Source organism: Chanodichthys erythropterus, chromosome 6, assembly GCF_024489055.1.
Source record: "Chanodichthys erythropterus isolate Z2021 chromosome 6, ASM2448905v1, whole genome shotgun sequence".
In the NCBI taxonomy this organism is placed as follows: Eukaryota; Metazoa; Chordata; class Actinopteri; order Cypriniformes; family Xenocyprididae; genus Chanodichthys; species Chanodichthys erythropterus.
The window spans coordinates 29,037,135-29,057,676 of NC_090226.1; the positions used below are offsets into that span (position 1 = coordinate 29,037,135).

Here is a 20,542-nt window from a genome sequence, read left to right on the forward strand (position 1 = left end):
GCAGACACAGACACAGCAAATTTTTACTACAACTATAAAATTGTGTCTTTTCTAACCATTTCTAAAGATGCAGGAACCCTTATGAAACAAAAATATATGGGAATATACAGCAAAATATAATGTGATATATTAAATAATATATTTTTCAATATACTGCAATGTATACATTGACCATGTATGGCTATATATTGATACATAAATATATTTTAAAATGAAGACAAAAATAGCATTAAATGTAATATGCATATAGTTTTATCCTTTATTGTGTACATTTATTGCATTCATGTTCCCCTATAAATGTGAATGTATTGTACACACTTATAACAGAATTAAAGGATTAGTTCACTTTCAAATTAAAATTTCCTGATAATTTACTCACCCCCATGTCATCCAAGATGTTCATGTCTTTCTTTCTTCAGTCGAAAAGAAATTTTGATGAAAACATTCCTGTATTTTTCTCCTTATAGTGGACTTCAATGGTTTCCAAACGGTTGAAGGTCAAAATTACAGTTTCAGTACAGCTTCAAAGCGTTCCACACGATCCCAGATGACGAATAAGGGTCTTATCTAGAGAAACCATCACTCACTTTCTAAAAAATTAAAAAAATTATATGTTTTAACCATAAATGCTCATCTTGAACTAGCTCTCTTCTTCTTCTTCTTCTCTATTTGAATTCCGGCAGTGTAGACACTGCTAAGTGTATTACTGCCCTCCTCAGGTCAATGTTTGAACTAAACTGTCATACACAATATGCTAGTGCAAGTATATAACAATTAGGGCTGTCAATCAATTAAAAATTTTAATCTAATTAATTACATACTCTGTGATCAATTAATCTAAATTAATCGCATACATACTTTTTGCTGTGAAAGTATTAAATATTTCAATTCAAATGAATCACTGCAGGGTTTTTCCTAGGTCAAAAATGTTCTTCGGTTGTGATAGACATGGTCATCCACACAAACAGTAAAAAGTGCCCTACCCACGTGACCTGCAAGCCCGATACTGACAATAAAGTACCCGTCACTCTCACTGTAATTCTTTCTTGCCCCCTTTGCAAAAAAAAATTTGATTTTATAGCTTTGTAAGAGAAGATGCTTTTTTGCTAAACCTGAAAAGAACTAAAAAGTAGCATTTAGAAGTTATATTAACTAATAATATAATTTTCTACCATATACAATTGAATGCACCAGCTAACAACTTGCTTTGTTCTGGTTTCACCTCACTCCAGTCTAAACTAACTGATTTTATAGGTAGGCCTAATTTTTCACACATTGTCATTTAAATAACCTGAAAATATTGTGGATTATTAAGGCTAATTTTACTAACCACTCTTGCTAAATGGGGTAAGCACACTTATGTTCTCATTTCAGAGTTGTTTGAGTAAATGATTCATTATAGACCGTGTGGACAGATCAGTTGTTGTCATGATTCATTAAAATGAATCTGTTCAAATGAGTCATTAGGTCGTGAATTGGACATTAGTGGACGTTGACGCGTTGCGTGCGAATCGCGACTGTTATTAGGACATCGCAAAAGATTTGTCAACACAGAAAACACTTCACCGCTGGATAGGATTTTCTTTTTGTTTACTGAAAGTGTGGTTTATGTCAGCTGCATGTGCAGGGCGCCTGTCAGAGAAGATGAGGTGACGTTTTTTTGAGCAACACACCCAACAGTTATTCAGGAAAACATTCTCCGAATGCGCCTCGGGAAACATGGATTTGGTCTTACGAACTTTTACCATTGTGTCAGTTGATTTAGATTGTTATGTGTGAGGTAGACAGAGTGCAAAGACGGTGCTTACTTTGAAGACACTCGCTTTGAACCTGGAGAGGACGGCTCCAGGTTCAAAGGACAATACGGAATGGATTAATCTGTGTTATTTTTTTAACGCGTTATTTTTTCTCAGATTATTTATTTGAAATGAACGTGTTATTTTGACAGCCCTAATAACAATTAGTTCAAACTTTGACCTTTGGAGTGTAAAGTGTATTACAAAGTCAAGGCAATCCTTGGTACATTTCTCACAGTTACAGGAGTAAATTGGGTAAAGTAGGCTACTGTAACCCTTCTATTCTGCTTATGTCGTCACACTGCTCGCACAGATCTGGATCAGCTCGTCCTCTTTGGAGAATGCCAGAGGGAACAGCCATTCGGCAGCCTGTTTTTCACTCATCATACGCAGGCAGCGGTGCCCAGCCTACATGGCACAGTTTGCCAGCTGGACATCCTCCTGCTCACATGTCAGGTTCAGTATGACCCCAAGGCCCATACATGCCACATAATCCCTGCAGAGAAATACAAAAACGAGCATTTGAAAGAATTGATGCAAAAGCCTTCTGTCCAACAAATAAACTACACTAATATTAGATTGCTGCTGAATACTTGAATCCAGAGGTGTAAAGAGTACCTGAAAACAATACTTTAGTAAAAGTACAGATACTTTACAGAAAAAAATGACTCCACTGAGTCATTCCACGAAACCGGTACGATTTAAGTCCCTCTGACCTTTTTCAAAGTATTTAATCTATTGGGTCACCAAAATATAATTTTTATAAGGTTTTTGAAAAGTAATAATGTTTAAAAACATGACATACATTTTATCTTCATATTAGAAATTATTTAGATTTTTTCAGTTGACACCACCTATTTTGTCATGTCCCTCAAGGCCTTCTATGAAAGTGTACTTGGGATATGAATAATAAAATGAGAAAAAAGTCCATTCATTTTGGCATTCACAAAAATATCTATCTGTGCTTTTTTGCTGGTAATGTTTAAAGTAAATTCATGATTATTCATTAAAATCACATCATTCAGTAACCCTTCAACCCCGTTACACAAACCATTCTCCCCCTATAAAAATACTTATGTGACATCATTAATAGGAAGTGACATCATAGAAGTCTTCTGAACAACATTGTGAGCAGACATAGGCAAGATACCTCCTTCTTTAGTAATTATAACTAAATTATGTTGTGAAATTATGTTTGTCAAGTTTAACGACTCAACCCCGTTACATCAATTAAAGATAGAAAACTATTACTTGTGAAAATGATCTTTGTTATGTCAACATTATTCATGATTTCTTAATATCATGATATCATATCTAGATTTAGAGCAGTGGCCAATTTGGGCAAAAAATCACAACCCCGTCACTCTCAACCCCATCACACCTACATTTTTATTATTATTATTTTGTTGTTGTTTATTAAAAAGTTAGTTGAATTCTGTCTGAAATGTTCAGAGCAATCATAAGAATACTGATTTTAGTTCAAATTCTGAAGTTAAGCCTTTGATAAATAATGATGAGGTTGCTGTCACAATTGACAGGCTTTGGTATAAGAAAAAGTGTGAGTTTTTATCTAACTTTTATATTTGCAATTACTGAATTAGTGTGAGGGACATCTGATTAATAGGAAAATGTTGATTTTATCACAAATACATTTTATAATAATATTCAGAGAGCTCCCATAGTGTCCATAACTTAAAATAATGACCAGTAATAATAGGGATTTGATGCCTGAGATGGGAAAATATGTTTTTCTGGAAGTTAAATATGTCATTAATGTTGTGGGGTGTTCAGAAAAGTAATACATTTTGGTAAAAAATCGAAACTTGTGTAAGTCCAAATCATACCGTTTAGTGGAATGACTCCACTACAATTTACAAATAACCAATTCCAATACGAATTGAGTAAAAGTCTGAAATTATCTGATTTTAACAGTACTTTAGTGTTTTATTCATACTGAATGTAGGCTCAGAGATGCACTAGTCCTGAGAGACTGCCAGTGAAAATTAGAAACGTGTTTATTTTCATCATGTTTATTTTCTAAAATCAAAATAAAACTGAACACCTCAATATTGCAATAAATTAAGGTCGACAGAACAACCTTTTAAACGTCTACAAAGTACAAACTCTCAAGTCTCAGTTGAGCTCAAGTGCACAGAAAGTCCATAAGTAAACCAATATCCTTCAAAATGGTCTTGTATATAGCGGATAAATGAAACAATGTTAAGTAAAATTAAATAGTCAGAGTCTACTGTATGTGCTGGTTTCAGTCTCATCACCAGGGTAGTCATTTCCTCATCTAATAAATAAAACACCTGAGATCAGAAACCTGCCAATGCACTCGCATTCATATAAAGTTGACAAGTTTGGGTGAGTAAAGGCAAAACGTACCTTCAATGCCCTTAGATGGTGATATCACTTCTTTATATCAGAAACAAACTGCTGCAGAAAAAGTTAGCTGTCATGAAAAATGTAATGCGTTACTGCATTACTCATCACAAATGTAGTGGAGTAAAAAGTACATTTACTTGCTCAAAAATGTAGTCAAGTAGAGAGTAAAAGTTGCTAATATCTTTGATACTCAGTACAACTACTAAGTAGCCAAAAAGATACTTAAGTACAGTAACTAATTACATTTACTCAAGTACTTTACACCTCTGCCCTAATCTGATTTAATGCTGTGCAGGAAAATGCACGGCTAAACTGGGCTCTAACAACGCTTCTCCAGTCCGCTAGAGGCGCCAAAGATCATAAACACTCTTCAGCACTCGGCTCTGAATGTCACCGACATACAAGCGAACGAGGAAGTGTTGAAGAATAAATTTGAGGTCTTTTTTTCTCTGCTAAACTCATATTTTCATCTGTTGAATGTTCGGTAAGTTATTGTTATACGTTATTGCGCTATTCTACTTGTGCTGTCTGTAGCCTCCATGTCTCTCATGTTTATTAAATCTCTTGAGAAATCACGAATGTTGATTCACTGCTTTTGCTTTATACAAACGAATGTTTACAAACGTTTTTTTTAAAAGCTAACTTAGGTTTAGAATTTACGATAAGTCATTTTAGAATACATATTTAATATGTTTTTTTTTTTTGTTTGTTTTATTGAAATCACCTGAGAATGTTTGCTTTCATTTAACCCAAAATATTAAATAAAAGTTCTGTATATTATACAGTATTTTAGGATATGTTTGGTTTATACTGTTATTTTTGATTTATTACTGCTGTTGGTGTGTCTATGGGATGAGGTCAGGTTGCCATGGAGACACCTGAGCCCGGTCAGGCAGATGGAGAGGAGCGGATGATGGACCTGAGACCCAGGACCCGGTCCAATCCGGAGGGCGCGGAGGACCGGCGCAGCAGCACCGGCAGCCTGAACAACAGCAGCCTGGCATCCCCCCCGCAGCCGGCCGTGGGCAGCCGTGTTGAGGGAGAGGGGGAGGCCTCCAGCTCCGATAGCCCCCCGATTTCTGCCACCACCATCACAGCCGCTGCGCCTGCTCCTGTTGCTGCGGCAGGAAACACCACAGCCAGCATGCCTGCGCTGGCTTCTGCAGTGAAGGAAAGACCGAAACCCCCTCAGCCGTCCATGGCCACCCAGATCCCCCCATCAGCAGAGCTACACCTGCGGGCTCCACGAGTCAACTGCCCAGAGAAAGTCGTACGTGTGTCAATAAACACAACTTCACAATATTTGCATCTGAAAACACTTTTGTCATTCAGTTATATCTTTCTTGAACAGATCATCTGTTTGGACCTTTCAGAGGAGATGTCTCTACAAAAGCTGGAATCCTTCAATGGGTATTTTTACAATTTTTTATTATTTTCCTTGATATATTTCTATTAGAAATGCCAAATATATTTTTATGTAAATGTTTTGCATTAAATTTAAATGATTTGCATTTCCAGATCCAAGACAAACGCCTTAAATATTTCACAGAAAATGATTGAGATGTTTGTGAGAACCAAGCACAAGATTGATAAAAGGCATGAGTTTGCTCTGGTGGTGGTGAACGACGATGCCATGTGGGTGAGTGGACAAAACCGCAGGTTCAACTACGCTCATTTTAAAATTCAAACTCACTCTAATTTAAAACATTTCTGAAATTGAATGAATCTGTCTTTGCGTAGTTGACAAATTGGTCAGTGACATGATGTTAATTTTTGTCTGGGTCTGTTAATTTAATCAGAAATGGTTATTCAAATATTCCAAATGTTCATTTTCATTAAAAAAGAATGAAATTCTTTCAGATAAATTCTTTATTTCATAGAAAATGCTTACACAAAATTGTTTTTCTTCCAGTGTTAATTTAGTATTATTTATATAATATTATTGGATATTTTTTTAATTAGCTTTTATTTTTATATTTTTATTTTAGTTTGTTTATCATTTTTGTTATGTGTTTTTGTCATTTTTATTAGTTTTTATATTTCTATATAGATTTAATTAATTTTTATTTCAGTTTTTATATTGTACTTCAACTTTTTATCTAATATTTTGTTTTGGTCTGTTAATTTAATCAGAAATGGTTATTCAAATATTCCAAATATTCATTTTCATTAAAAAATAATTAAATTCTTTCAAATAAATTCTTTATTTCATAGAAAATGCTTAAACAAAATTGTTTTTCTTCCAGTGTTAATTTAGTATTATTTATATAATATTATTGGATATTTTTTTATTTAGCTTTTATTTTTATATTTTTATTTTAGTTTGTTTATCATTTTTGTTATGTGTTTTTGTCATTTTTATTAGTTTTTATATTTCTATATAGATTTAATTAATTTTCATTTCAGTTTTTATATTGTACTTCAACTTTTTATCTAATATTTTGTTTGGGTCTGTTAATTTAATCAGAAATGGTTATTCAAATATTCCAAATATTCATTTTCATTAAAAAAGAATTAAATTCTTTCAAATAAATTCTTTATTTCATAGAAAATGCTTAAACAAAATTCCAAAATGTAGTATTATTTATATATTATTTTTTAGCTTTTATTTTTATATTTTCAGTTTTTATTTTAGTTTAAATTGATTAATTTTATGTGTTTTTCTCATTTTTATATCTCTACATAGATTTAATTTGTATTTGTTTTAATATTTTACCTCATTTTTACTTTCATCTAATATTTTTTAAAAGTTTTTTTCAATTACAAAAATGATTTTTAATAGTTTTACTTAACAACAGTTCACTGCTTATTAATATTTGAAGATTTGTATGCCAAATCAAAGTCATATGGTGCGACCAACATTCATAAACATAAAACAGGAAATGATATCATAGAGATGACCCCTGCAGACCCTCATGTGTGTGTGTCAAGGTCAATTTTTATGTCAAGGCAAGGTTAGTTCAGGTTGTAAAATGTCATGTGGAACAACTTCCCAGAAACACCAATAATCTTTACCTTGAAAAAATATATTTTAATACTTAAAAAATTGATGAGTTCATTGTGTATAGAAAATACATCTGCTTCAAAGATAAAATGTATTATGTATTTTGATGTGCTTAATTCAGATATGACAATTAAAACAATGTATTATCTACTGTTTTCAAGATATTTAAGTTTTTACATTTTACGTCTATCTATATTGTGTAGATAGATAGTACCAGTCACCTGTCCTGTGTATGTAACACTTTAAAAATCAGCAAAGGTTTTATAGACATCAAATTTATTATGAAACAAAAGGCTAAAAAAAAATTATGTTAATAGTTTAGTCCTATTCGGTGTTAGTAAAGTTTGACTACCTTTATTTCAGAAGCATTTAGGCTGTAGACCAATGTTATTTTGAATTAGCTTTTATTTTTATATTTTCAGTTTTCATTTCTGCTATCAGTGCTTGACATATTTCTTTCACACAGTTATCAGGCTTCACCTCTGACCCGCGAGAGCTGTGCAGTTGTCTGTACGACCTGGAGACCAACGTCTGCGAGTCCTTCAGTATCCTTATTTTTAGAGTTAGGCCCAATATGATGTGCTTTTGGAATCAAGTCGGTCCAGATGAACATGGAAGGGGATACAGAGGAAGCAGTGAGAATTAATCATGATTACACTAATCATTTCCTTAACTGTTACTTGTAGATCTGGAAGATCTCCTCAATGTCATGTAAGTAGTTTTTGTCTTTTGTGTTTGATCATTTGACTGCTACAGATTAAAATTCCTTCATCCAGTTGTATAATTTCTCTCTCTTGTAGTTTGCAGAAAATTGAACTTCCTCAGATGGAGAACATTCAGACCATCCCGCCTCCTTTCGTAGTTCGGACTCTCCTCGTCTTCAGCCGTCATGCTGGCATGCTTCAGTTCAATCCTCCTGATGCTGTCAAAGTAAGTCTGTCTGACCCATCTTTACTATACGATCATGGATCAATGACAAGAACACGCTGTTTTTTTCTGGATCCGGATCTGTTTGTTTATTCAAAAATACATACTTATTTTTCAATTCATACAGCTCACACAGAAGTTACCTCTAAACCAAACAGCTTTCTGTTAGTCAACACTGAACCCCGTTGGACTTGAACCCGTTGCAAAATTTGTGCTGGGAAATCTTTATTTTGTGTAATATATGAATCCTTCAGATTTCTATTGAAATGACTGTACTTCATCTGACAAAATTTGCAGAACAGTAAATGTGACACATTTACACACCTTTAGGAGGAACAAAGCAGTGTTGCAGTTTTGTTAAGACAGTAGAAATATAGAAATTGAAACTTTTATGCCCTTTTTCAAAGTCTTGATTATGTTTTTAGGCTCTACTAGAATAGGTTTTCATGCTTGAATGTTCAAAAAACACAACTTTTCACATATTTCACATTGTCGCAGCTCCTCTCTTCCCAGTCTGTCAGTAACGCTCTGTTTAGTTCCTGTCTCTATGAAGCCCCTCCTTTCAAAAAGCGCAATGTACTCCGATTGGTCGACTGGACCTGTGTGTTGTGATTGATCAACCGCTTTGTGCATGTTTGGGAAATGTCACGCCCCTTACCATAGCCTCGAGTTTCACACAACTAACTCAACCAGGCGGATGGTGCAGAATTATTTAAATGTTTTGTAACTTTTTCATGCTCAAACAGCAAAATTACACACTAAAGAAAGTTGAAAATGTAAAAAAGTACAACTCTTTAAAGAATTTTTGTTCAACCACATGCAAAAATATGTCAAGGTTCAGCTTTTAAAGTGTCATGTGGTACGACCCCTTCAAAAAAACGTAGATGTGTAAATTAATAATTTATGATATTTGCCAAAAAAAATGTATTTTATTTTGAAAAATAGATTTAAAGGTGCTGTAGAACATTCTTTCACAAGATGTAATGTAAGTCTAAGGTGTCCCCTGAATGTGTCTGTGAAGTTTCAGCTCAAAATACCCTATAGATTTTTTTTTTATTAATTTTCTATTTAATTTTGGGGCATCATTAAATATGAGCCGATTCAGGCTGCTTCCCCTTTAAATTCTCACGCCCCCTGCCCCCCCTGCCTCTCGACTATAATACGGGGCATGCATAAACAATGTTCACATAGCTAATATAACCCTCAAATGGATCTTTACAAGATGTTCGTCATGCATACTGCATGCATGCATCGGATCATGTGAGTACAGTATTTATTTGGATGTTTACATTTGATTCTGAATAAGTTTGAGGCTGTGCTCTGTGGCTAACGGGCTAAAGCTAACATTACACACTGTTGGAGAGATTTATAAAGAATGAAGTTGTGTTTATGAATTATACAGACTGCAAGTGTTTAAAACTGAAAATAGCGACGGCTCTTGTCTCCGTGAATACAGTAAGAAACGATGGTAACTTTAACCACATTTAACAGTACATTAGCAACATGCTAACGAAACATTTAGAAAGACAGTTTACAAATATCACTAAAAATATCATGATATCATGTCAGTTATTATTGCTCCATCTGCCATTTATCTGCCATTCTTGCTTACCTAGTCTGTTGATTCAGCTGTGCACAGATCCAGACGTTAATACTGGCTGCCCTTGTCTAATGCCTTGAACATGAGCTGGCATATGCAAATATTGGGGGCGTACATATTAATGATCCCGACTGTTACGTAACAGTCGGTGTTATGTTGAGATTCTCCTGTTCTTCTGAGGTCTTTTGAACAAATGAGATTTATATAAGGAGGAGGAAACAATGGAGTTTGAGACTCATTGTATGTCATTTCCATGTATTGAACTCTTGTTATTCAACTATGCCAAGATGAATTCAATTTTCCATTCTAATACTTTTCGGAAATAATTATTAAGACGTGTATACCCACATGTATTGTAAAGAATATTTACTTTATGGTTGAATTTAAAATTGCTTTTTTGTTGAAAATGGTATGTTTTTCAAAACCACATGAAATCAACATTTGAACATGCATTTTATATTAGATTTTAAAAATATTCTTTATCTTTCAGCTTTAATTAAACCTTCATCATTAAATGTCTCTAAAATTCTCTTTCCAGAAAATGCTGCAGTCTCCGTATTTCTTCTTTGATGTTGTGTATCTTCATAATGGAACTGAAGAACAGACAGAGGACACTAGCTGGAAGGTTTGAGATTCACCAACTCAAGTTATTATTGTATAGTTTTGATTTCTATTAGAGGTACTGAACCTTTGTGCCTGTATTTTCAGGACGTGTATGCCTCCTTCAGTGAGTTGGACTCTAAGGGCATGTGTTATCAGTTTGAGGTGTCACTGTGTGGTCCTGCTATTGAGCTGCATAACTGCATGGCCAAGCTGCTGTGCCACCCACTGCAGAGACCCTTCCAGAGCCACGCGTCCTACAGTCTGCTGGAGGATGACGACCACACGCAAGAGAATGAAGCCACAGTGTGAGATTTTACTCAATAAAGAGCCCTCAAATATACCTAGATCTCCTAGAGTAATAACCAGAGACTTATGAACTCGAGAACGAAGGAGTGACCTGTGAGTAACTGCATATATATGCTTTTGTCCACTATTTCTCTCTTGGACTATTTCTATTTCTATGTCCACTATTTCTTCTTACTTTTGAAAACTTCAGTGTCTTAATTTACTACACTAGCTCAAGACCCTATTGTGGAACGTTCAAGTTTTGATGGTTTGATCTTCGCACAAGCTAAGCTAACCAAATAGTTTTGAGAATGTCATCTGGTTTCTGAAAACTTGTGAGAGAGTCATTTAATGTCCATTTGATATGTGGCGGAGATTCACAGATGAGCTCATGTGATGGGTGCTAATGGTTTGGTGAGAGTTTATCTGGACAGTACCTAATAAATGTTGTTTGCTTGCTCCTTTTAAATAAATTCAATTCTCTGTGGGACTCATTTGCTACACAGGCAAGAGAGGTTCCTTATACACAAACCACAAAAACGTAATGGTTGCAGAGAAACTGCATCAAAATTGTTGTAAAAGACAAGGCAATTGAACTGAAAATCAATATTTAGTGGGAAGTAATAGATGATGAGGCTTGAAATCATAATTTGATTAGATAGTGAAAAGCATTCTATGATATTATCGGTTAATATTATTTACAGAATCCCACATAAACATTATTTTGTATTGATGTATGCTGCACTGAATTGTTTGTGCTGTACTAAATGTATACCCTGGTAATAAAGTTCTGGAAAGAGCCAGTGAATTTTACATTTTGAGCTATAGAACAAGGCACACTGATGATAGTGTGGACATGTCAGCGACATGCTTTTAAAAGTAGGGGCAATTTTGTTTTGTCATGGAGAATGTAATATCCACTAAAAATACTTCATACTTTTAATGAAGGATGGAAGAAATTGAAACAGGAATGCAATTGTGTCCACAAGAGGTCACAAGAGTCTTCACAGTAAATAATGTTAATTACTTTGGTTAATTCACCTTTGGGGTTATTGTTTGGAATTGTTTGTGGTTTCTTTAGAAATCACTTTGTTTTGATTGTTTGACCACACAAACACGTGTGAATGTGAGGTTGTGTATCCTGCTGTTGAGTAGCACGAAAGTTCACAGATAATAGTCGGAAGAGTGTTCAGGTCACTTTTTGTTCTCCTTTATTGTGTTAATAATCATTAACCTCTTTCACTTTGCAACCTCCTTAATTCTGAGAAGTATTTTGTTCCAAGCTGTAAACAAAGATGGAGCAAAAAAACTAAATCAATGCTAAATTCTTAGAAAGGGTCTCTAAACACATGCCAACGCTCTTTAAAGTAAAGGTTCCAAGCGTTTTTTTGAGTGTGAAGAACATTTTAACCATCCAAAAAAACTTTTTTTCCACTATAAAGAATCATTTGTGGTATGAAAGTTTCCATGGATGTTAAAAGGTTCTTCATGGAAGCATAGATGACAATAAAGAACTTTTTTGTACCCACAAATATTCTGAATTGATTAATTCCTTTTTCTTGTTCACCCAATATTTACTAACCCTCGTGTTGTTCCAAACTTGTATGGCACACACTGTAATAATCAACTTTTCTTTGAGTAAATCATGACAGAATTTTACATTTTAGGTGAAATTATTTTAAATAAATTATTGTAAATAAAACGGACTTATTCATTTTAAGGTTTAGTTCATTGTCAAATAAACTTTTCCTGATAATTTACTCACCCCCATGTTGTTATCCAAGATGTTCATGTCTTTCTTTCTTCAGTCGAAAAGAAATTAAGGTTTTTGACGAAAACATTGCAGGATTATTCTCCATATTGTGGACTTCAATGGAGCCCAAACGGTTGAAGATCAAAATTACAGTTTCAGTGCAGCTTCAAAGGGCTTTAAATGATACCAGACGAGGAATATGTGTCTTATCTAGCGAAACAATCGTTCATTTTCGGAAAAAAAAAAAAAAAAATACAACTGTATATGCTTTATAAACACAAATGATCGCCCATTTCATTGAAAACTCAAGATCTTCGCAATTTAACATCGGTATGGTCTTAAGATTAGACTGACCATATATGATGTTGATCTGGTTAAATCTCGATGAAGAGTTAATCAGCTATGTTTACGTTACATGTACCCAGTTAATCATCAGATTTGACGGCTCAATCGGATTCAAAAACGTTCATGTAAACACCTTAATCGATCCGATTGAGGTCAATCCGAATGAAATTTCGATTGGATTGGAAGGGGTGGTTTTTTCCTTTTCTAATCCGATCCAACAGTAAAAAATTACCATGTAAACTCTTGAATCCGACTACTTTCTCGATCGTATTCAGAAGTATCTGGGGCACATGCGCAGTGCAATGTTGACACGCATTACGCAGTGCGCAAGTTCACGTTCATGTCTTTAGTTGTAAAGATATATGAAGACTTCATTTTTATCAAGCTCTTATGTTTATGTTCAGTTATTTCACTTTAATGGCAATGAAAATTACATATTAATTGCCATTAAGATGAAATTACTGAACCTAAACATGCGAGCTTGATAAAAATGCTAATTTTAGAAGAAAATTTCAGATGGCACTTAGAGGCTTTTGCATCTGAAGTCTTCATATGCTAACAAGCAGTGGCGTATGTATCCCTTCATCATAATATTGGAAATCTTCCGTTTAAAAAAAAAAGGGAGCCAATGGATATCACACAAGTGTTATGCTGGTGAAAAAGTCTCAACCTAGGTCAGTATTCACTACAGAAACTGAAGGTAAAAAGTGGAGCTGTCTGCTGCATTAACGTAGCATATTCTCTCAGAGATTAATTTCAGCATAAAATGCTGATAACGGTATATAACTGTCTTAATTTATTCCATTATTTCTCTTGTGGCAGTACATATAGGCTTGTGAAACAAATGAGAATAAAAGTATTTCGTGTTTTTTTTTTTTTAAGTCGGTGCTTGAAGTAAAGCTGCGCTAATTTTGATTGGTGACTGCGGTGTTTGGAAATATAGCTTACTCTATTAATAATTTTAATTAGCTATAGGCCTATAATGCATTGTATAATAGACCTTAAAAAGGGTTTAAAACATTTTCAAAGATAGCTAATAGCCTAATCTTTTATTATCCTCACAGCACGTAGTATTAATTTTAAAATAAAAGAAGACGAACCTAATAGTAAAAATAATAGACTAGAAGAATGTAACAGGCCTACATTAATTGGAAATACCAAGTCCTCTTAATATTGCCAAGATTTGATGCTTTTGACAATATCTCTAATACATGATCGTCTGTTGACGCAACCCGGGTTACGAAAGTGTGATTGATGTGACGGCACACGTGTACGCAGAGCGCGTGCGCAAAAGTTTTGATCGGAATGTATATAAAATGTATATAAACGGATATTTGAATCAGATTACAGTGTTTAGAGTACGTAAGCAGATCTGCAATCGGATTCAATTCATTCGGATTGAAGAAAATTGGTGCATGTTAACGTAGCCAGTGTAAAACAAGCCATTTCCTGTTGCCCACAGTTGACGCTATGACTGTGATTTAATATTGCCATGTAGATGTCTTCAGGCCAGGACTCTAATAAAGCATGCAAAGTTTGTGGCAGACCAGACATTGAATGCCTGAGTTCACTGGCGTAGGAACCGGGGGGGACGGGGGGGACGTGTCCCCCTCAATATTGGAAAATGCTGCATGTGTCCCACCCAAAAATTAGCCTATACACCGCAGGAACAAAAACTGTACATTTTGAACTTTTATTTTGAATACGCGACGAAGAAGATATTCGGTTTTGTCAGTCAAACCCAGAGTGATTTCATTCATGTTTGAATAATCACCATTCGCCAATCACCAGCTTTATATTCTTCACTTTTCACCTATAGTCGGACTCGGAGCATCTGATTGGTAGAGAGAAGTCAACATTACACTACGAACATTCAAATACGTTATTGGTGCGCACCAGCTTTGAACGACTCGACTTTGTATGAGGTAAATTAGTCTCAGTCAAGCGGTTTAAATTAACAAGCTTTTTAAAACTGAATTATGGATACGAGGCATGACATTAAATCAACAGTGGAATTTTGTATGGCACGTATGTTATGCTTTGCGAGAGGAGGTTAACGTTACGTTAGGTAGATAGCCATATAGCGGGCAATCGATTTCTCTGTTAACCTTAGCAAAAGTAAAACGTTCTGTCATCTCTTTTCAGCATAATGCCACCACAGAAAAAAAAAAAAAACCAAAGGAAATAACGTTGCTGAAGTTTTTTACAAAGAGTAAGGTTAGTGTAAATAGTTATAATACAACACATTTTACACAAGGACAGGGCGACATCATAACCTTCATTTCATCAAATATTTGCCTTGTAAAGTGCCCCTTTCCTTTCTGCCCGCAATTGCAGGGGGGCTTGTACACTTTTATGTTTCCCAACTTCAATATTTATGTAATAATAAATAGATAAATTAAACAGATGAACAGATGATAAACAGATGATTTTGTTTATTTATTTTGCTGTTATTTCATATATGTCGTACCACGTGACGTCACCATACTGTATGTTACTATTATGGTGGCGAGATGGACGTTGATTCATAATGGCCAAAATGTCCCCCCCAATGTCAAAGTGGTTCCTACGCCCCTGCCTGAGTTACAACAACTTCCAGTTTCATGGCGAAACATCAGACTTTGTCAGGCCACGCCCTTCAGCAAAAAACTCAAGTTCTTCGCAATTTAATATAATTAATTTATTAATTATATATAATTAATAACCATAATTTAACCAAATATTATGTTGATCTGATTAAAGGTCTAAAGAACAACGTCTGGAAATGGCAAAAGTTTTGCTGTAAAAATTCAAAATATCTCACTTCCTGTTGGTTTTCAGGTTTTGCACCAAATTAATTGAAATTTTATACGTGCGTTTATCGAGCCATTTTGCCACACCTAATTCTGAAACCCTATTTCAGACGTAAATTTTCACCACTTCTGACGTGTGTGCAAAGTTTCATGAGCTTTCGAGCATGTTTAGGCCCTGAAAAATGCGATTCTTTTCGGGGAAGCAGTATAATCATCGGTGCCCGGGCCCAAATAACACCAAAAACTCTTTGGAGTAATGGATAGATTTTGAGTCCTTGCTCTGATGTCCTATAATAACCACAGCTCATCTGTTTTTATGAAAGACAAAGACAAATGTCATTAGTGTTCATCTGTCTTTTGCAGATTCAGCTTCCTGTTTTTGTCTTAAAGCTCATCTGCAATCTGTAAGGGATTTTGTGAGAACTTTTAGTCTGTTTCAAAAACCCTCTGTAAATTACTTTCCGCTGAGGATGGATTGGCAAGGAGACAATGGCCTGCAGGAAAACCCCTGACTTACTTTATGTTCCCTCTTCACACTCTCCCAGACACGGCTGTCAGCTGCGAGCGTCATCAGCAGCCCTGGATCAAACATGCTGCCGCCTCCTGGGCTTCTGGGAGAGTTTGTTATTCATTCCTGCGAGGAGGATGACGGGTCACCATTGTTGTCCCTCCGACTCCACCGATAGTCTCTGTGGCTCTGCAGGAAACAGTTTCAGATGGGCTGTTTTGATCATGTGTGTTTATGTATCTGATCCGATCCAGGAAGAGATGGAAGGACCTGCTTTTGACCTTTGCAGGAACATTGTTTCTCTTGGCCAAAGTGGGCGATTTCAAAATGACACGATATAAAATTCATTAACTCCTTATTAAATATTGAGAAATATCAATATGGACGCCAAGAACATCTACACACAAATCCCACAGTGAACTTATGAAATAAGTGTTATCTAGATGTTTGATGGTGGTCTGCATTGCTAGTCAGGGTTTGGTGTGATTTATGAGGGAAAGTAAGGGAGGAGCCCTGGTTTGTATCTCAATTGGATATCTCCATAGGTTCAGTGTGAAGTACCGATAACCTCTGGAGCTTTCCTGGGGAGGACCCGGAAAGAGTCACGTCGCGGGAAGTGTGTCTGTGCATTTATAAACACAGTAACCGCCCTGTGTCCTGGTAGAAGTGTTTACATGTCTTTGCCCACAAGTGTGACAGCACTGCAGGGTATTTTGGTAACCTTTTGACCATTGCTTTTTCTCAAGAATCAGTCTTCAGAAGGTTCATCTCTTTTCCATAACTTGACCGCAGAAATGTACAACAACAGCTACTCCCGGGCCACATTCGGGCTGGAGGCGAAACATATTCACAAGGCGAAGGGGAAAAGCTGCGGCTACTACATGAGGATTGTGTTCTTCTTTTCGTCTCTGATCCAGTCCCTCATCATCGCCAGTTTGGTGCTCTTCCTTGTGTACGGCCAGCCAGAGAAGACTGCTGAGGAGAAGAGAATAGAAGAGCTGGAGCAGGCCTATAACAAGCTCTCCATGGACAACACCAAACTCCGAAAAGAGAAAGCTGACCTCACCGGTGCCCTCAAAGCAAAGACTGGAGAGAAGGATGCGGCAGACAAAGAGATAACGAAGCTGAAAAATGACTTAAACACAACAAGTTCCAATTTAAAAAACTCGCAGAAGGCACTTGTAAGTCCATTATTTGCTTGATTCTGAACATTCAAGTCACATTTCGAGTAACAGCCTAAAATGAAAATAGTCATTTACCCTTCCTCATGTCTTTCCAAAGCTGTATGATTGACTTTTTCTGTGGAAGACAAAAGATGATGTTTCCAATGTTTTGGTTAGTGGGGCTCAAAACTATTTTACATTTGACTCTATTGACTTTCAATGAATGGACAAAATAAACAGACATTCTTCAAAATGATTTATTTTGTGTTCCACAGAAAGTCATATAGGTTTGGGACGATATGAGTGCGAGTAAATGATGAGTGAAGTTTCATTTTTGTGTGAAATCTGTCTTTAATTCTAAGATACTATTAAGTTTAACTATCTGTGATGACCTTTAAATTCATTAATTGTACCCATGGTATATTAATCTTGTAAACCTAACCCTACCAATCATTACAAGTTTTGATTTTGATTGTTTTACAGTCTCTTTGTGAGCTCAATAAAATGAAGCTTACAAGCACTCGGAATACTCCACTGCCGTGTCCACCAAGCAACAACAATCAAAATGGTAAGTGCAATAACCGATCAATGAATAATCAAATTCATAAATGGGCTGTCCTGTAGATGTGTCTCTTTTCTCTTGTCAGGTGAAATAAAATCTCTGACAACTCTTCTGGATCAGCAGAAAGTTCTGTATGGTATCCTTAAAAGTAACTTCAGCCAGACAGTGGAGTACCTTAAAGCTGACTTGGACAACGCAGTGAAGAATAAAAATGAGCATCATACCCAGGTGATACAACTGAGACAAGAAAACATGAATTTGAAATCCCAGCTTGATGTTTACACCAAGAAATGCAAAGAAGACTTTGCCGACTCCCTCCAAGGCATCCAGACGGTCACAAGTGCCTTCCTAACCAAAATTGACAACTTCTTCACCAACACGGTCACGTTTCACCTCACCTGCCCGAAACAGGAAGAACAGATGAATAGGATTCGCTCCAACTGCTCCAGCCTTTCTCGGCAGGTGGAGGACAAGTTCCAGAGCTACCTGGACAGTGTGGGAGAGAAAGTCTCGAACATTCAAAAACGGAGCAGCTGGTTAGAAGTACAGAATACGGGGCTGACTGCAGAACTGGACAAGTGCAAAACAGGTCTTGAGAAAGAGGCTGCAGAGAGCAGCAAAAAACTGCAGGACGCCCAACAGACTTATGACAGACAACTGGAGCAGCTTCTCAGAGAACAAAGCAGACTGAGGGATGCCAAAGATCTGCTAGACGCCCAGCTTGCTGTGAAGGACGCCACCCTCATATCTCTGCAAAATGGCTGCGTACAACAGGTAGGAGTTATGTTGGGATGAATAATGCCTAAAACATCTGGAAAATGGTGATTCATGTTTCATTGTTATAGAGTGTACCATAATTAACTCAATCTTCACTGCTTCTGCAGCCCAAACCTTCTGGTCTTCAACCCCCGGGCAAGCCTGGCCTATATCCCCCGGTACCTGGTAGAAGCCATTAACTACAAGAGGTAAGTGGTCATCATCCATCATGGACAGAATTCTATTTGAAAGTCAGTCTAAAGGGGCACTACTGTCCGTTTGGTACATCCAACACTCCTGCTCCTGGTGGGCCAAAGTCCTGTGGAGTTTAGAACCAACCTGCTCCAAAACACCTGCCTGGAAATTTCCAGTAATCCTAAAGACCTCGACTAGCTGATTCAGGTGTGATTAACTAGGGTTAGAGTTTAATTTAGCAGGGCAGTGCCCGTCCAAGAGCAGGATTGGACACACCTGCCCTACACGAAGACATACGTCACTGTCACTTTATTATGAATCAGAATGTTACCATGAGAGTGTCAAATCCTGCTTCTGGAGGGCCAGCTTCCTGCAGATTTTAGCTCAAAGACACCTCCCTTCAAGTTTCCATTGATCCTGAAGACTTTGTTTAGCAGGTTCAGGTCTATTTAATTGCGGCTGTAGCTAAACCCTACTGGAAAGTGGCTCTCCAGAAGCAGGATTGGACATCTCTGAGCTACTGAGGTGGTTGTAGCAAAGAAAACTTCGAATAAATATAGCCTTTTAAAATGCTACTCTGATTCCATGTGTGGCATTTTGTCCAAACAACGTGAATATATAGGGAATATTTTCGGCCAATAGTCACAATTTAGGATTTCGAAATAATAAAATTACCCCACAATTAACTGCAAACCCAGGATCATGTGATGAAATATGACAAAATTATTTCCCTCATGTGATTCATATGTATACTTCACTGCCTCAGTTTTGTTCACTTTTCCATATGTGAACAAAAATGCCTTTTAAAACTTGCCCAGGACCTTCGGAGCTCAGATAGGGGCACATGTAACTAATCATTAACATCTGAAACAAAACATACAATTACTTTGTGAAGTGCTATTCTGCAAGTCACATAGTGGCATATAATCTGAAGATATTAAATATTACGCCATGTAAAAGTAATATTAATAACTCTTTAAGATTTAGATTTTGAAGAGCATATAGTTTGGCGAACTAGTGTTAATGACTCATTTCAGGTGGAGTCATTCAGAATTTTTAACTGTTTTCCTTTTTTCCGTAGGTTGGGTGTGGAGAAGGGAATGATCTGAATCTCAAGGTCGGACTCTGAGTTTTTGAGTGTCTTGTATGTGGGAGTTTCCTCATTTTGAGCCTGTGTTCTCTTTTGTAAATAATGTTGTCACTGTGGATCACTGTAAATTTACATGAACTCTAATGTTTAGCTCAATGTATAGTTGTATTTAAGCGTTATGGGCTATGAACATTACATGAAGTACTTTAGGGGTTTGATTTAGTTGTTAAAGTAATGCAGACATAAAAATGTGAGTAAATACAAGACTGCCTTTCCTCAAGCACACACTTGATATTAAGTAAAATATCATCAGTTAATGTTAAAATTCTGTGAAACCTCCGCATGTGCTGTGATGTATATAATATTCTTTACACATTAAGAATTGTGTTTCAGCAATTACTTCTTTCAGCCATTTGCAGGTTACAATGACCTTTTCCTGATTTTTTTTTCTAAATAATGTCCTTGTGAATATATATCTGTTTTAATAAATAGATATTACATAAAAATCAACTCCTATTTCTGTTTTTTTTTTACATAAATTATGACATAAAATGAATTATGCACTATAGCTCACTAATTAAATATGCTTATATTAACACAGCTGCATTATTTTTGCATTATGGGTGTCATTATAAATGTTGTGTAACCCTGCACAATATGTTAATAACCAACTAATTCTGGTGAAAACCTGATATAATTTAAAAATATTCATAATGAAGATATAAACTGCATATTTAAAGATTAAATGTCATTTTTAGGTGTGTTTTATATGAAG

At 35.9% G+C, this 20,542-nt stretch overlaps 3 protein-coding genes across 3 annotated transcripts in view; all 3 read left to right on the forward strand.

The window, feature by feature from the left end:
* LOC137021726 (uncharacterized) overlaps nt 1-4,664 on the forward strand; it is a 20,361-nt gene extending 15,697 nt beyond the window's left edge. The window contains exons 2-3 of the mRNA XM_067388578.1: nt 2,110-2,252; nt 4,480-4,664. Coding sequence (XP_067244679.1) covers nt 2,110-2,252; nt 4,480-4,614 — 278 coding nt within the window. The 3' untranslated portion in view covers nt 4,615-4,664. The remainder of the gene's footprint in view (nt 1-2,109; nt 2,253-4,479) is intronic.
* On the forward strand, nt 2,161-14,862 carry babam1 (BRISC and BRCA1 A complex member 1). Its single transcript, XM_067388576.1, has 9 exons — nt 2,161-2,247; nt 5,042-5,454; nt 5,536-5,594; nt 5,703-5,823; nt 7,655-7,733; nt 7,875-7,899; nt 7,989-8,118; nt 10,254-10,340; nt 10,424-14,862. The coding sequence occupies exons 2-9, from the start codon at nt 5,053-5,055 to the stop codon at nt 10,625-10,627; spliced, it is 1,107 nt and encodes a 368-aa protein (XP_067244677.1). The 5' UTR covers nt 2,161-2,247; nt 5,042-5,052; the 3' UTR covers nt 10,628-14,862.
* Nucleotides 14,863-14,954: 92 nt separating this feature from the next.
* Nucleotides 14,955-20,248, forward strand: plvapb (plasmalemma vesicle associated protein b). Its single transcript, XM_067388577.1, has 5 exons — nt 14,955-17,182; nt 17,648-17,732; nt 17,812-18,500; nt 18,611-18,691; nt 19,759-20,248. Exons 1-4 carry the CDS (start codon nt 16,796-16,798, stop codon nt 18,680-18,682), a joined length of 1,233 nt encoding a protein of 410 aa, XP_067244678.1. The 5' UTR covers nt 14,955-16,795; the 3' UTR covers nt 18,683-18,691; nt 19,759-20,248.
* Nucleotides 20,249-20,542: the final 294 nt, after the last annotated feature.